The sequence below is a fragment of the Mobula hypostoma genome, chromosome 6 (genome assembly GCF_963921235.1).
Source record: "Mobula hypostoma chromosome 6, sMobHyp1.1, whole genome shotgun sequence".
Classification (NCBI taxonomy): Eukaryota; Metazoa; Chordata; class Chondrichthyes; order Myliobatiformes; family Myliobatidae; genus Mobula; species Mobula hypostoma.
Genome location: NC_086102.1, coordinates 44,655,905 through 44,673,986, shown reverse-complemented (window position 1 = coordinate 44,673,986; position 18,082 = coordinate 44,655,905). Strand labels below are relative to the sequence as shown.

At 39.0% G+C, this 18,082-nt stretch overlaps 1 protein-coding gene across 1 annotated transcript in view; it reads left to right on the top strand.

Moving 5' to 3' along the window:
• Positions 1 to 17,812, top strand: part of LOC134347998 (immunoglobulin superfamily member 3-like) — a 59,289-nt gene extending 41,477 nt beyond the window's left edge. The window contains exons 6-10 of the mRNA XM_063050730.1: positions 289 to 693; positions 2,247 to 2,648; positions 4,991 to 5,401; positions 6,086 to 6,499; positions 14,155 to 17,812. Coding sequence (XP_062906800.1) covers positions 289 to 693; positions 2,247 to 2,648; positions 4,991 to 5,401; positions 6,086 to 6,499; positions 14,155 to 14,372 — 1,850 coding nt within the window. The 3' untranslated portion in view covers positions 14,373 to 17,812. The remainder of the gene's footprint in view (positions 1 to 288; positions 694 to 2,246; positions 2,649 to 4,990; positions 5,402 to 6,085; positions 6,500 to 14,154) is intronic.
• Positions 17,813 to 18,082: the final 270 nt, after the last annotated feature.

Below are 18,082 nucleotides of genomic sequence, written 5' to 3'. Positions count from 1 at the left end.
ATTCATCAATGGGAGAGATACCTGATGCCTTCTTTACTGTTGTTCTTAATCCTCCTTCACCTATTTATTGAACTGTTATTCAATACCTGAGTAACAGTAAAAGAGACAGAAATGTATATATTGTATTATAAATTGGATGTTGATGATATATCAGTGATAAAGTAAGTAATATTTTGATCTTTATGTTATCTAACATTTTCAATAAAATCTTGGAATTTGTTTTACTCTATGGAGTATTCATTGTCTGAAGTACAGCAAACATTAGCATCATCCTCTGTTCTTTCACAGAAGCCAATCTTAATGTGGCGATCACCAGTAATACCACTGAAATTTTGGAGGGTGGCTTTCTTCAGTTTGCCTGCAATATTCATTCAGAAGCAGCAGGCCGTGGCCAGTTCTCTATTGTTTGGCAGTTCAAAAACAAACAGAACATAAAGAGTGACATAATCGAAATGAACAGGAATGGTGTTCAAGTTGCTGCTGAACCCTATCGTGAGCACCTCGTTCATGGTGACGTCAGGATGGCAAGAGTGGGATCGGATGTTTTCACTTTGGGAATTTATAATGCACGCACTTCAGATGAAGGACTGTATTCTTGCAAAGTTACGGAGTGGGAAGTAAAGTCCAACCAAAACTGGCGTTTAATTGGAGAGTACGAAAGCAGTGATAAGGCAGTGGCTATTAAATCTCTTGGTAAGCAATTCCGTATCTCATATCTATGATAGTTGATTACAACAAAATGAATTGCTGGGCTTTCAGCTGGGCCTAGAATGCTTTTTTTAATTGGGTAAAACTTGTATGTGGCTGAGGCAGACGGTGCTACACTGAAAAATAAGAATTTCACTAGCTTTGGGAAATCAGGTTAAATAATTGATTGTTGGTAGAAAATGAATGATACATTTTTTAACACGGAAAAAATCTTTATTAGGCTTTATGTGAATTTTAACAGGTAATTACTCAGTTAAGGAAGTGAAAGTTTGTTGGGGTGAAATTGCAGAATTCATTGATTAAAGTTTCTGCATCCCCATGCGTTCATTCAGCTATGGTTAAAATGGGAAATTCACTTTGTGATGTATCTTGTCCTGTGTCACAGAAATTATTGATTTATTTAGAAAAGATGTTAAATTAAACCACTAGCAGGAAAAATAACATCAAAATCAGAAACCTATTTCAAACATCTAATTTACAATGGGTTTGATCTTGTGTGGCAAGTACCAGGAAGTGTAAAATTTTGAAGAAAATTAGTGCAAACACTGCAAACTGTTGTCACTGATTGTATGTCGACACAAGGAGTGAGTAGATTGGCAAATCTCAGCACTTGTTCTGCAGAATCCAACCTGTACATCTACACCAGGTTGGACCTGACACGGAGATCCCTCTGATTTCAATGAGAACAACAGGGGGGATGAAGAAAAGGGTATTATTTTCTTAAATTGTTTGAGGTATTTTAAATCTTTTTAAATGCTTTTATGTTTTCAGTAAATCATATTTTAATAGCTTTAAAAATAAACTCTTGATTACTGTTTTATTTGGAATGCAATTTTTTTGCTGCTTTAATGGTTGGTTAAGCCACAAGTTTAGGTCAACAACCAGGCCGTCAAAACTTCTCATCCCTCCCCCTCTCCTCCTTCTACTAGCTATCTTCTCCCTTTGCTTTTAGTCCTGATCCAGGGTTTCAATGTGAAACATCAACAATGCGTTCCACGCAAACCCCCTCCCCCCACTGGTGCTCCACCCACTGAATACGCTAGGTGGATTGTTTGTTGCTGCAGTCAAAATCGCTTCAGTGTTTTTGTTGGAAGGGCTTTTTCTCAAAGCTTCAGTCACGGCATAAGGGTCTCGGCCCGAAACGTCGACTGTACCTCTTCCTATAGATGCTGCCTGGCCTGCTGCGTTCACCAGCAACTTTGATGTGTGTCGCTTGAATTTCCAGCATCTGCAGAATTCCTCGTGTAGTCATGGCATTTGTTGAGTTACCAGCATTGTCTGAGCACCAGGGTCATCGTCATGTTTTCTTGGCAGATTGACTTTTCAAAATCTGCACAAGGTAGTGGGACCTCTCTTCACTGGTCAGGTACGGTGGCTTGCTGCTTCAGTAAGTTCTGAACCAAGGAAACCAATGTAACGGTATCTTAAACAGTTATTGTCCACTTTGGAAGCACCTGCTTTACTTTGGACCAGTTCAGTTTAGGATCCACTAAGTGTTTTCAACATCTCCAATAATTTATCTTTTTTAATGTTTACAGGTAGCATCTTTAAAGTTACTGCTGTGACCCGCACACCAACTGCAATATATTATGGTACATTTGAACTCCAGTGTATAATTCGGCCTTTAAGCCTCAGTCATCTGCCAACAACCATATCCTGGAAATTCCAACCTACTAATTCGAATGACAGCTTCCACCTCGTTACTTTCAACCGTGACACTGCGATTACGTGGGGAGAGGAGGGAGTGAATTTCAAAGGGAAAATGATAGTAACAAAAACAGCATCCAATTCTGTCCGGCTGCGTGTCTCTAGGGCCAGCGAGCTGGAAGCTGGGAAGTTTTTATGTAATGCAGAATTATGGCAAAGGCCTCATGCAGATCAATGGGTCATGAAAGCTAGTGCAACGTCAAACATCCTGCAAGTGATAGTTAGACCCCCAGGTAAGGTAATGGTTGTTTTCAGTCTTTACATTGTTCATAGTCTAGCTTACTATTTATTGCAAGTAACAGAAATAGAATTTGAAGATTATACTGTATAATGATACTGCACATTGTGAGCCGCCATCACCCCTGCTGGTGCACTGATTGCTGACAGCTGCTCGCCAGAGTGCTCTATTCTGGGCCAGAATTTCAAGTTGTGCCCAGTGGTAGCCCATCTTCAAAGATCCTTCCATTTCCAGGGGTGAGGTCTTTAGAGCTTCTGTTGGTGTTTATGTGGGTTTTCTCTGGGTTTTTATGGGATGGGGTTGCTCTTCCCATGTCCAACCCTCCTCCTTTGGCAGTCGGGCTTGGGACCATCCATGGCAGAGTTGCACGATATGAGCATGATTGATAATTCTAGATCTGTGCAATAGATGGCAAGACTCTCTGTGATCTGCATTAAGGTCCAGTTTGCCAGATTTTTTCTTTCTTTTCAAATCTTTTTATTGTATATATATATAGGAAAAATAACATGAGTACATCGAAGTAACAACACTTACAATGCCTCAAAAAAAACCATCATCTTAAAGATTGAAAACAAAATTTTGTGATAACAAAAAAAACCTACTAAGCAGGAAAGTGAAAAAAAGAGAACCCATTAGGTGTACAACCCCGGAGCCATGCGTCATACAAAAAGCTTCTAAAAATAAACATCAAACCGCCAGCAAGAAAAGAAAATATACTAAAAGAGTTTACAATTAGATCATGGAAAAATTATATCAATTAACTCAAATGATAATAACGAGCAAATGAGCCCCATCTTTTCTCAAAATCAAATAAAGGTTCAAAGGTTCGACTTCTAATTTTCTCCAAACTAAGACATAGCATCACTTGAGAGAACCATTGTGACAAAATGGGAGCTGATGTATCCTTCCACTTCAACAAAATGGCCCTCCTAGCTATCAATGTAACAAATGCAATAACATGTTGGTCAGACACAGAAATACCATGAATATTTTGAGGATCTATTCCAAAAAGCACAGTTAATTTATTAGGTTGTAAATTAATTTTAAGTGCTTTAGAAATTGTTGAGAAAACCGATTTCCAGAACTGTTCCAATATAGAACAAGACCAAAACATATGTGTCAGTGTAGCTATCTCAGTTTTACATCTACCACAATGACTATCAACATTAGGAAAAATTTTAGAAAGTCTCTCCTTTGTCAAATGATAACAATGTACAATCTTAAATTGAATCAATGAATGGCTAGCACAAATTGAAGAAGAGTTAACCAACTTCAATATCCACATCCAATCCTCCATCATGAAAGTCAAATTAAGTTCCTTTTCCAATCCTGTTTAATCTTAGACAAAGGACACTTATCCCATTGTAATAATAAATTATAAATTCTTCCAATAGAACCCTTAATCAAAGGATTCATACTCATAATAGTATCTAACAGGTCAGCCTCCAATATGTAAGGGAAATTACTTAAATATTTTTGCAAAAAATGTCTAACTTGAAGGTATTGCAAAAAGTGTGAATATGAAAGAGACTATTTATCAGTTAATTGTTCAAAGGACACCAATCTATCTTGTCTAAACAAATCCAAAAAAGAATTAATACCTTTATTTTTCCAAAGTAGAAAAATTGGATCACTCAAAGAAGGCTTAAAAAAGTAATTTCAGTAAATTAAACTACAAAGTTTAAGTTTTGTAAGATTAAAAGAATTGCGGAACTGGAGCCAAATTTGTAAAGAGTGCTTAATCACAGGATATAAGTTTAAATTAACAACTTTACCTAATTGCATAGGTAAAGGAGCCCCCAATAACGAAGTTAAATAAAACAGTTTTACAACTTTTAGTTCCAGATCTACCCAAATTGGCCGATCAGTCTTATCAACCCAGTATAACCAAAAAGACATATATCGCAGATTAACAGCCCAATAATACATTCTAAAATTAGGCAAAACAAGACCTCCATCCTTTTTCAATTTTTGTAAATGACGCTTACTAATTCTTGGTCTTTTATTATTCCAAATAAAAGATAAAATAATAGAATGTTTTCATATTTGGTTCTTTCTTTATAATCTAATGATTTCAACTGCAATGATTGGAATGGTCCCTATCATTGAATCATCAGCGAAGCAGAATAACTAGCTTCCTGTCTCCTCTGTTATTACCAATTGTGATTAGTCTTTGTCCTAGGTTTATACCCTGATAAGTTGAAAACTTATTATTGCTCTTCTCTGTTATGCAACTGGAACAATATGAATTTATTTTATTGTGATTTGCCATAAACTAAAATGGTGCAAAGAAATATAAAGAAATTTATATTGATATAATATTTTCTATTTTTGTAGTAAGCCTCTTGCAACTGGAGAAGCAAGTTGCAAGGATACAAAAGAGGATTAGTGACATCATTGAGATCGATTGTAGAATTTTTGCTCAAACACAGAATGATTCTCAGTTCTCCGTTACCTGGTTCTTCAGTAAGTCACAGGGAGAAAAAGGGGAAGCTCTTCTGAACATTAATCGCAGTAATATCATTCAGTACTATGGTGAGTTGCGTACAAATGATCAAAAGAGGATGAAGTTCCAGATTGAGAAGCCTTCAAATGATCTTTACAAATTAACTATAGAGAAAGCTGATGTAACCGATGAAGGGAATTACTATTGCAGTGTCACAGAATGGCTTTTGGACCCCAATTATGTTTGGTATCAAGTGGGGGAGGCTGCTTCAGCATTAACGTATGTTCAAGTACATACACCAGGTAAGCAAGTTTTTAGTAAATTTCTCTTGACTTAAACTGATGCCTCTGATTTTAAGACTATGCATGGTTTCTTTCCCTCTAACTAGGAGAAAATTGTACTCCTGACCTCAGAAGAGAAAAATATAAGCATAAATTCAAGAGGAATGATCCTTTATCTTTAGTGATTCTCATGGTTAATGCTTGACTGGTCTGGAAAGTACTGTACTGGGTTTCTAACTTAAAGCTAGAGATATCATAGTAGTGTTCTTTTAAACTGGCTTTCTAAGATAAATCCTAGTATTCAGAAAATTTCCCTTTTATGCCGAAGTTAATCATTTTCCTAATTGGATGAGTTACCAATTGAAATGTTGTCAGTAGATGCCATAGCAATGTTTAAGAGGCAGTTAGACAGGTATAGGAATGTGCAGGGAATGGAATGGTATGAATCATGTATAGGCAGATGGGGTTAGTTTAATTTGGCATCATGTTCAGCATAGACATCGTGGGCTGAATGGCCTGTTCTTGTGCTGTACTATTCTATTGTCTATGTAAGGATTTTCAAAGCTGTTCTTGTAGTTGAACCCTGAAGATAATTGTGTTTTAACTTATTTATATTCTCTTTAAATTTAACCCTAACATGCAGTGTAGTTTCTACTACTGCAAGTCAAGCTTCACTGATTTTTTTGTCTTTTGTTGGTTTTGCAGATGCAAATCTACAGGTTTCCGATGGTAACAAAACTGTGTCGGTCACTGACAATGTTGTTCTTGAACTGGAATGCAATATTATCAATCAGACACAGGCCCATTCACAGTTTTCAGTTGCATGGTACTTCCAAAATGAGAATGATTTCAAGGCCCCACTGGAGAAGCTCCTGCAAACTGATCGCAATAACATCCTTCAGTACCATGGCAGCTTCCAGACAAATCTTCAGAAGTTAAAATTCCAAAGTGCAAAAGTTTCCAACAATAACTACAAGCTGATCATATGGTATCCCACAGCCAGTGACAATGGCGTTTACTTCTGCAAAGTGGACGAATGGATCCTGAGTCCCCAGAATGAATGGGTTTGTCAGGGAAGTCGTCAGTCTGGAATAACAACCCTTCGCATCCTCACTTCAGGTAACAAGTGCAGCTATTTCAACAGATCCAATATTTTTCCTCCTTCATTATTCTCCCTCTTTTTTGGGTCTGCCTGTGGAGAAATCTCACATCTAAAACAGAGTTCCATCTCAATTGCTTTCACACTTTCCCAGTTATAATGAAGGATCTTTGACTTGGAAAAGTTAACTGCTTCTCTTTCCACAGATGATGTCTGACTACCTAATGTTTCCAACATTTTGTATTTTAGTTTGGATTTCCAGCATTTGCAAATGTTTGCTTTGGATCTATCTTCATCTACTTTTGACATCCGAGTTAAAAGAAATTTAGTTCTTTCTGTAAATACAATCAAGTTCTAAAGAAGTATTTAATTGGTGATAAAGTACTTTGGCAAATTGTAAAGCTGCTGAGAGCTTTGCAGATGCACCTCTTCATTTCTTTTCATTGTCCTCGCTATTGCATCAGGATCATCGAACACCATTGTTTTTCTCTCTTATTCAATCTCATCTTTCATAAGCTTTTGAATTTTAGCTGAACATGGAATTAATGAAGGTATGCTTTGAATGAGCAAAATCTTTCTTAGAATAATTTTAGTTTCTTAGATTCAAAATCCTTGTATATATTTGAAAAACAGATGTTCCCTTTAGCATTCGAAAGCACAGAAATAGGCCATTTGACACAGCTAGTCAATTTTGGGGATTTATTTTCCAGTTGGACTTGTATATAGAGCACGAATGTAATCTAAGTTTCAATATGCGTTTAGTATAACTTCTCTATTTATGTCTCCTGTTACGTACCCCGTAACTGGGTTGCCAAACCAGCAGAAATGGATCACTCAGTTGGAGTCTGGAGTACTAGAACTAACAAAGGTTTATTAAAGAAATAAGCAACACAGTAATCGAAAGGATAATAAATGCAACAATTCAGCGATGATAAACACACATGTGCACAGAATTAAGATAACAGCATCAATCAAGCTCTATCGTTGTCTACGGGTAAATGACCAAATTTCAAAGTGACTCAAAGTTCAGTCCAGGTTAGTAGTTCAGTTCGCAGTAATCATTGCCATGGCGATGGACAACGTGGGGGAAGAGAGAGATAGAACAGGAACAACTGATCATTCAGAACGGCTTCACTCACAGACCGGCGATATGGCTCACAAACAGCTTTTGGGCGGGTCCTTGGTGATGTCACCTGAGGTCACCGACTGTGACCCCTCCTCCAGATGCGGTCGATCCTCTGCAGTGAACCCGGCACCCAGGCAAGGGCGGACACACACCGGGTTCCCGCTGATCGTACCTTTCCACCCCGGGCGTTGTCTGGTATTTCTCACCGACTCATGAGAGGCGTACCACTTCCAGGGTCTCGTTACCTCGGGTGTCGTGTGTGTTGCCTTAGCAAACCGGTCCCTTTTTATCCCCCTGCTGGGGTATCGCCTGTCCATCACTTCAAACAGTTCAGGGTTCAAAGGGGAAGCCGCTCCAGACAGCTCTCTCTCCCGTCCCTTCATTACACATCTCCAGACGCTGCTCCATTGTTCCTTATCTCTCCTTCCCCTGAGGGCAGGTGGCAGACCAACTGCTGGTGCCACTGATGCTAGCCCAGGCCAGCAAACATCTTAATTTTATGTGTATTCTCGTCACACTCCCCAGAAGTAAATAAATATATAAGTTTAGTTCACTTTTTGACAGAGATTATGATTTGAGTATTTGTATTGCAAAATCTGCTCATTCCTCCTGGTCAATTCCACAAATAATCAGTAGGAAATGAAAATGAGTCGTATATGGATGGCAGAGCAATGGAGGGCTATGGTACAGGTACAGGCCGATGGGACTAGGCAGATTAAATGGGTCGGCATGGACTAGATGGGCCAAAGGGACTGTTTCTGTGCTGTATTTTTCTATGACTCTATGTGTAGAAATTCACTTGTGCCAATTATATGCCTACTTTGCAAGATGGTTTATATCCTGCTACACTCCTTACCTGGGACTTAAGCTCAATAACGTTGTGTCATCACTGAACTTAACAATTATATTTATGACTCCAAAGTCAAAACATTCACTGTCTTGTCTTCCTCTACCCTTTACCCTTTATCCAGTTGCTTCATATCCCCCTAATGCCACATGCACTACTTTTTTAGTTTCAATGTAGAACCATTTCAGAAGCTATTGGAGATCTAGATAACATACGACTGTGGCAGCCTCCTCTTCGTTTACATTTTCAATGAATCCATTGAGGTAGAGTCTAATTCTCTGCTGTGAAATTAGCACTGATGGGTGAATCCTGGGCTGGATGTCCTGCTCACTTAAGGAAGGTGAAGCATCTTCCGTAGTCTCTGCTTTCCAGGTTTAGTGATTGCCACAGGTCCACTGTTTAGGTTGCCATGCAGTAGGTTACTGGTGTACAGCCCCTCCTAAACTACTGTGTCCATAGCAACGCTTTCACATGGTGTCCCTGTTCTTACTGAGTTTGCCATGTCATGGCGTGACAGAGTGTCCAGCGGTATAACTGGCTGGGCTCATCAGTCTTGATTGGCAGCCAGCCTAGGAGAAGGACAACTCTTGATTCCGAATCCAGGTAGATGGGACTTGTTAGCCGTGCCAGGCAGTCTGTCTAGGAGAAGGAAAACTCCAATACTCAACCTACAGTCTTGTGGTTGCCAAAGTCATCGCAGCTGGCTGTGCCATTGTGGAATGTCCCCCAGCCGAAGGAGCGGAATCGGTCTATGCGCACCGATCCTCACTATAAACCTACGCAGCACATGCAGGAAGAAAAGTCCTGCAGTGACAGAGATTTCCCTCCTGATCCTGTAAGCAAAGAACCAGCTATCATCATCATTCTTTCACCTCAATGTTCTTCCAAAGGAATTCCATGACTTTTCCTATCACTGAAATTAAGCTAATAGGACTATTGTTCCCTGGACCTTCTCTACTTCCGTTTTCAAATATCACAATAGTCGAGCTAGTGTTTAGGCCCTCTTTTTTAAACTAATGGTTATACTTGTGTAATTATGCTGTGGTAACTGTTCCCTGGATTCCTTTCACACAGTAGAGTAATCCGTTCAGATTATGGCTTTGATTCTCTTTATTTGACTAATTTATTTAATGTTTCTCTTTTTATTTTAAATGTAGTTATGTAATTTTAATCTTGTGTGTTGATGTCATTTTTGACTGATCATGTTCCCTGATAAACACCAAAGGAAGGGTCTCATTGGTATTGCAACTTTATTTATTGATGTTGGAGAATCTTCTACGGTTAGAATTTTTATCTGTTGACAACTTAATCCTTGCTGTTGTTTTGTCATCCTAATTGATTTTTAAAAAATTCTCTCCTGATGTTTTGTCATGCCCTCCCCTGCTGCTCATGTATATAATTTGACTCTTTCCATCTGCTAATTTATTTCCTCTTGCATCTTTATTCATCAGTGGTGCTTCATTGAAATGTAGTTTCTTCTTGTGTTTTTTCAAGTAGTGTATATTTTCCTGGACTAATTTAAATACTCCCCATTGTTGTGCTATCTCATTCTTTGCTAATAATATTTTACATGTTTACGACCTGGTTCTATTCTTATCCCCTCAGCCTTGTGTATTCTCCAGTCTTTATCTTGCCTATGTCCTCCATAATTATCTTAAAGGGCTTACAATGTCACTATTGCTTAAATCACAAACAAGAGAAAATCGGCAGATGCTGGAAATCTGAGTTGAGGAATAGATTTTAAAAGGTGGGGGTAGGGGAGGGAGAAACGCCAGGTGACAGGTGAAACCTGAAGGGGGAGGGATGACCTCTTCCTCCCCCACCGCAACCTTTTTAAAACTACTCCTTCACTTTTTCTCTCCAGTCCTGCTGAAGAGTTTCGGCCCGAAACGTCGACCGTACTTTTTTCCATAGGTGCTGCCGGGGCTGCTGGGTTCCTCCAGCATGTTGTCTGTGTTGCTATTGCTGAAATGTTCACTTACTTTCTCTTCTGTTTTCTCCTCATTCTCTGTGGCATGATCCAATAGTGAATCATCCAGAACTCTTACATTAAAAAAACAAGAAAAAACTGATAATATTCACCAAGACAAGGGACGTCTGTGTAGAAATGAAAATAGAATCAATATTCCAGTCAAGACCTTTCATCACACCAGGAGAGAGTTAGAGAACAAGGCTTTACGATGCAGACAGAGGGAGGGGAGGAATGCATGTTAAGGAAGACCTGTGATAGCAAAGATGTTAAGTTGCTAATGGGGTGATTGCGCAAGTTGAAAGAGTTGTTGGTCTGATGAAAAGGAGCCCTATAATTATTGTAGGAACTTGGTTTCCCCTAGCTCTTTGGCCAGTGCTTCTAACAATTAATTTCAGGTAGTTGAAATCTCTTGCAATTATTCTAGTTTTCTTTTTATTCATCACTTCTAATTTATTTACAGACTGGGAATACATCAAATACTAATTAACTTTTATTAGTGGTATAGCTATGTTCAAGATCTAAGATTGGTTAATGTAATTTCCTGTACATGTGTAAAGGAGAATGAAATAATTGTTATTTTGGACCCTATGTGGCACAAAAAAACCACAAAAGATGAGGAACACAATAATAATTAAAAATACAGTAAATATAGGTACAAAAGATAGATTGTACGCATAGATTATATGCCTATAAAGTGATGCTAGACTGTAGAAAAAGTGACTGACAGGAAATGATAATGTGATGGTGGAGTTAGTGGGTGCAAGTGTTGATCAGTCTTACTGCTTTGAGAAAGTAACTGTTCTTGAACCTGGTGGTCCTGGTGTGGGTGTTACTTAGACTCCTCCCTGATGGGAATGGGACAAAGAGTCCATGAGCAGGGTGAGTGAGATCCTCCACGATGTCACTGGCCCTTTTCTGGCACCTTTCTGCATACATGTCCTTGATTGCGAGTATACTGGTGCCAGTGATGCTTTGGGCTGTTGTAGAGCCTTCCAGTCCGTTGTAGTGCAGGCACCGTACCAAGTAGTGAGGCAGCTTGTCAGCGTGCTCTTACTGTGCATCTGTCGTATGGCGTGAGTATAGATGGACACAGTCCAGCTCTCTTCAGCCTGTTCAGAAAGTAGAGGAACTGGTGTGCTTTCATGTCCTGGGACAATGAGAGGTTACGTGAGATGTGAACTCTCAGAAGTTGGAAACTGCTTGCTGTTTCCACTGCTGTGTCACCGATGTAAAGGGTGTTGTGATGGGATGCGAGTTCTCCTGAAGCTGATGACTAACTCCTTAGTCTTGCTGACATTAAGGAAGAGGCTATTTGTCTGGCACCAGGCCTTGAGCTCTTCACCCTCTGCTCTTGGCCGTCTCATTGTTGTTGGTGGTGAGCCACTGCACTGACTTGTCATCGGTGAACTTGGTGGTGTGATTGCTCAGGCCTTTGGCTGTGCAGTGATATGTAAGTAGAATGTACAGCAATGAGCTCAGCACATGGCCCTGGGGGACATCTGTGTTGAGGATGATGGGAAGGGAGGAGCGGCTGTACATCCTGACTATGTGAGGTCTGTTCATTAGGAAGTCCAAAACTCAGTTGCACAGTGGTGTATTTAGACCGAGAAGTAGGAGTTTGTTCTCCAAGGTCTGTAGGACAATAGTGTAGAATGCTGAACTGAAATTCAGGAAAGCATTCTTACATAAGTGTCCTCATTTACTAAGTGTGTCAGGGCCAGGTGTATGACAGATGTTGGTGCCAATATCAGTTACTATGTACCAATATTGAAGTACTGTCGACATTGATACTTCCTCGGGGCTCCAGACAAATGAAACAAGACCAAATCTAGTGTTCTCACTGGCTTTTGACATGTAATGTAATTACTTCTTACATAATTCCCTTTGAAATGCACATAATCATTCAGAGAGCTCTTTATTCCAGCTAATGCTTCATTATTCAGTAGTTTCCTTTTGCTTTAAACATCTCACTGACCCTGCTCTATTTGGTACGATAGAATGGGATCATTAGCATTAAAAATGTGGTCATTTGTTGGGATAGCAGTATTTGAAGAGTATTTCTATTGTACGCTACAGCTAAATGGAAAGGTGTGGAGCTTTGCTATTTGCCTTTAGATGATCTCTGGGCAATGGAACTACTTCACTTTGCAGCTTGATTTTGCAATATGGTTAGTTAGATGAACTGGAATCTTTCGTCCTGATGAGTCAGTGCTGTTGTGGTGCTCTGCCACTTTGAGTCTTCCAAAGAACTGTACCCAACTGTCCTCACAGTTTTACCCCTTGGGAAGGAGCAGGCTTACCTATGGGTGGGGCAAGATCCACATTAAAGGAATTTGCACACTTGAAGGTGATGGGGTTTGTAGAACAAATGTAAACTGCTTCTCTGGCAGCTGCCGAGGGAAATCTAGCTTACTTGTCATATTAAGTCCTTGAAGTAAAACAGCTAAATTCATCTGACTTGTTACTCTGAGAGACATTCTTCTTATCTGATCCCACCATAGCTTTGAGTCTGTGCAACACATTAGGCCACTTACTCTGGAGAATTATCTGGACATTATGGCACCACTGATTCACCGCTGTTGCTTAGGTGACTTTTTGTTTAGTTCTGGATGTTACCGGCAAGATCAATATTTCTTGTCCTGCCCGAACTTCCATTGAGAAGTTGGTGCAGTCCTTCTGGTGAAGTACTCCCATGTGTTGTCGTGTAAGCCAAAGTTATCAGAGCTATCGAATCCACCTTGCACTTGGAAATGTCTTTTCTTTACCCGCTGTCTCCATGCAAAGCAATTCCAGAAGGCCTGGGAATGGGACTAGTGGGTTTGTGGACACAAAGACCAGATGTGAAGGCACAGTTCAGCATTAGAATGAAGGTGAGGGTGGGTAATAGGTGATCTCCTGGCATCATTCAGCACAGTTGAGGCCTGTGAAGGCTCAGCATTTGATTGCATTGACTATCAGAGTCACACACACACACACACACACACACACACACACCCCACAGTGTTGTCTCAAAACAAAACCTCCAAGAAATGCAGTCAGCTTCTTTGAACCACTGCTGTGCTTGTGTGACTTTCCTCTCTTCAATCAGTAAATTCAAAGATTATATTGAATGTCTGGATTTACCAGAACCTTACCAGTTTGATATACCTATTACTTTGATATATTCTGCTCCAATTATATTTCAGTGGCGTTATTAAGTTATTAATTGCTGCTCTCAATTCTTTGTCCATTTATTTATTGCTGAAACAATTGTCAAGTACTACTTGGCACTTTTTACATATTTAGAATTTACTACACAGTAATGATTTGCATGAGTGTATCTACAGATGGCCTAGTCAATTTGTACTGAGCCAGGATTTCACTGGAAATGGAAGTGGAAGTCTACTCTATCTCTCAATCCTCAAGCTACTTTTGACTCTGACATCTCTGCCCCAAAATTAGCAAGCTGTAAGAACGCGGCTAGTGGAGCGGTTCTTGTGTGCATAAACTCATGCAGAGCCTTTTCTATTATCCACCATGTCTTCAGACTGGTGCCAAATTGGTGTGGGGCTGTACTGTCAAAACACTCAAGTGGTACAATATCCAAATACTGGATGACTAATTCTGATCCTGAGTAGAAAATGTGTCTTATAAAAATAAATATTCAGGAACTAAAAGGGAAGTATTTTAAGTTATATGGTTTATTGTTGCAAAGAATGTAATTTCTAATTTTGTGCTCCTTTATTTCTAGGTCCTACTCTTCACTCAAAGGCCTGTGCCTCACCGCCATTCTTCTACTTCCTATTTGTCTACCCATTCATAATCTTCGTGGCTCTTATAATTCTTGCCGCATATTTTTACTGGCATCCAAGGAAGCCGAAGAAAACTCCTCAGCAAAATAGTCTATGGACACCAATTGAAACAATCATTAGAGAGCCAAAAAATGAAGTAGATGCAAGTGTAATATAATGTATAGAATTATTTTAATACCATGCCATTTTTGCTGGAGAAATCATGTCACAAATAGCAGCAAAATAATGTGTGCTAGTGAAAAGTTCACACAAGTGCCAAACCAAAAGAAACATTAAAACAAACAAGAAATCTGAAACTATCCAGTTTGCTTATTAGTTATGCTTATTTTAAAATTGGCATTGGCACCTCTTGCCATATGAGAGATGTAAAAACATAATTTTACTGATTGTCAGAATAGACTTGAAAGTTCAGCTTCCCTCATGATTCTTGGACTTCTATTGTCTAATTGAGTTTATTTTATTATTGCCAGTCTTAAATGTTCTTCTACTTGCGTATTTCCCTTCCTAAATTTAAAGTGTATGCCACATTTTTGCAAATATTTTTTTCAGTCCTTCTCATGTTTTGAAATTCTTGTCCCCATTGCCCCAAATCTAGAGCAAGAGGCAATAAAACTTCTCTAGATAATCAGAGTACTGGGTTGGGTGAGCAATTGAAAAACATTATGTCATAATTGGACTTGTTCAGCTTATGTCCAACTCATGAATTATATTTCTTAATATAATTTCTAAATATAGAGAATAACTTGGTGGATGATACACTGAATGTTCAAAGGCAAAGGTCAGATCTCACCAAGTGTACTATGGCTAATGTTATTCTTGATATATAAAACACAGGAAGCAATACAGAAAAAGAGACCTATAGGATATGGTAGATCGAATCCAGGCAAAAGCCCAACAGGAATAGCCCATGTGCTCCCTGGAACCTACTCCCACAATTCCATAAGACCCTGGCTAATCCTGTAGCTTGAACATCCTAGACCGCTCAGTTTTCCAATCCCTTTATTCCCTTCATGTTCAAGGGAAGCAAAAGAAAGAAATTTCAATTGATAGATGACAAAGTTAGACTCTAGTGCACAGAGTCCTGGAGGCACTGTGTCATCAGTATTCAAAATGAACCCTTGTGTAATTTGATACAAGTTAAAACTTGGAGTGGGGGGGATCTATATGGGGAAAATACAATTTGTATTTCGTTAATGACTTTGTGATGGCAGGCTGAGAGATACTTTAAGTGGAGTGGATGAAGAACTTAATGGGTCAAACAAAGATCTTGGATTATATTGAATATTTTTGTAGTTACATAGGTTTATTACTGTTTAATATTTTTGTATTTTTATAGAGAAATGTCACTTTTTTAAGATATCTGTGGCTTTTTTTTAGCCCATTGCTTTAAACATGAAAGAGTGATAAATATGGAAAAGGGTAATATAGCAGATTTAAGTAAGTGCAAATTGTATCTTGGGCAATTCCCATTGCAGAATGATGCTCTGCCTGTCCATTGGTTGAGCCCAAAGGAAATGTGTTAAGCACAAAGAGATCATCAAAGGGATTTGAAAAAGATAACATTTCCCGCTCTTATTATAGGGACTTTCTTAGTGTTTGTGCCAATCTTCTCAGCACTAGAAGATATCAGGGTTGTTGGTGCAGGTATGCAACCTGTCAAATATTATGTTTAGAAGTAAACAAGCATTTGGTTATAGTTTATCTCAGGAGCAACAAGACTATAGCATTCTCCACAGACGCAAGTAAAAAGCTGAAAACATTCAACCGGTCAGGCAGCATCCATAGGGAGAGGAACAGAGTCACAACATTTTGTGTCACGAGATTTTGATCAGAACTGGAAATGTGGAAGGAGTGAGCATGTGAGAAGTTGCAGAGATGGGGGAGGGGTGCAGAGCAAACACAGAAAATATCTATGAGCAAGCTCATCAAAGTAATAATAAGTTTTTAAGAAAGATAATTAGAGACAGAAGGAAAAATCAAATTGATACACAAGTACAACCACATCTGTGGAATAGGGGAAAATTGCTAATTACCTGCACAGAATTCCCTGCCCATTGCCAGCTAAAGACAAAATTAATGATGCAGAATTGTTTTATAAAACTCTCCATAATATCCATTACATTTGGCTAAAGAAATGCAAGAAAGTGTATCAAGGAGATCAATGGACATCATTGTTCAGGTGACCCATTCTGCTTGTTGACATGGAATATAGCCAGGCACCACTGCCCGGACAGGGTCCCGATTGGCAGTCAAATTGTTTCTGGAAGATATCTACGTCAAAAAGTAAAATAAGAATGGCACTATCAGTGAAATTTACAATCATCCAAACTTTTTACACCTACTTCTTTCAAAGCACGCAGTAGAATCAGTTGCAGTCTTTACTAGTTAGTTACTGGAAAGCTCAAAAGCAGGAACATAGTTAGAAGAGTTGTAGTGCCCTTAGTTCAATACTTGATGGCTTGTTTCCTACATGGTATCAACGACACATCTGAAGTCTAAGGGGGTGTGGGGTGGTGGAGGAAGAGGACTGCGAATTAGTTTGCCAATTCTGTCTGTGGTCCAAACAGACTCTGTGCAGTCACAGAGGGGGTGGCAGCCAAGAGCTTTATGATAGTTGGTAAATCAGAGCCACCTGACTAGGGTGAAGCAAATGCATGGTACATTTCAGCAGTACACGTGACACATAAGCTCCATCTTTTTATGAATGACCCATTGAGCTGTTCTTGAGGGGACATGTCTGGGAAACTAATCTAGTTTTTTTGGTGGGAACTTTGGATGGGTGGGGTGAAAAATTGGTGGACGGTTGAGTGGGTGATGCTTGGAGAATGCGTTTCCGTCCCAGCACTAATGTGTTGTGGTAGGATTTCCGGCCAGCCCTAGCACTTAAATGAAGGCCGTGTCTTGAAATAACTCAGGCAGCAAAATTAGATTTAGCACTCATTTCTCAGCAAAAGGCTTCGAACTAGAAGTTTCTGTGTAGCACAACCATTTGTTTTATTTTTTTATTTTATATATGATTGTCAAATTTGCCTGGGTCCTGTGATTAAGCATGATATAGTTCCAGTGTTCTTGGTCCCCCACGTCTGTCTATAAATTGCATTGTCACAGAAGCTGCCAGCAACCCAAAGGATATTTCTTTTCACTTCCAACAGTCAGGAAGAACGTAGGCCAATTTTGTCCACACTCTTGAACTGCACCAATGTACATATTGAATATCCAAATGTGGACTTTGACTATGCTATTAAATAGAAATTTGTGCTAGATGTCCTTGTACTAACCTTGGTGTGTTCCCACCTCGCACCACCACCTTTGAAGGTGCTGCTTTAATACACCTCTTTTTGACCAGAATGTTCTGGACTATAATTTTAGAATGTACAAGAAGAAAGATAAATTGCTGCCACGGGAGAATATTAAATGAACTCCAGACATTGTGACCAGCATCTGATTTTATATGTCTGCAATACTTGATATATATGGGCTTCTGTGACTTTCAAAGAAAAACAATTTATTTTATGTTGCTTTTAATTTCAAATTTATAATTATGTCTTATGTTTTCAAGGATATACTGCTGTAAATTTTAATCTTACAAAAATAAAGTCAGGAAATAAAATAAATTTGATTCTGTCACTTATTTTAGAGAGAATGGCATAATTTTAACTGATGGAAGGTAAGTGAGTGATGAAATGTGGGAATGAGCATAAAATATGTGCACTTATGGTATAATGCGTTGCACAAAGGAAATAACTCAAAACAAACATCCAAATTCAAGCAGAATATCTGAGCTCTACATCTAATCTGCTAAAGAGGTCTAATATGTTAAAGAGGTCTTTGTGTTACAGCAGAGTTAGGCAATGGAATGCAATAGCA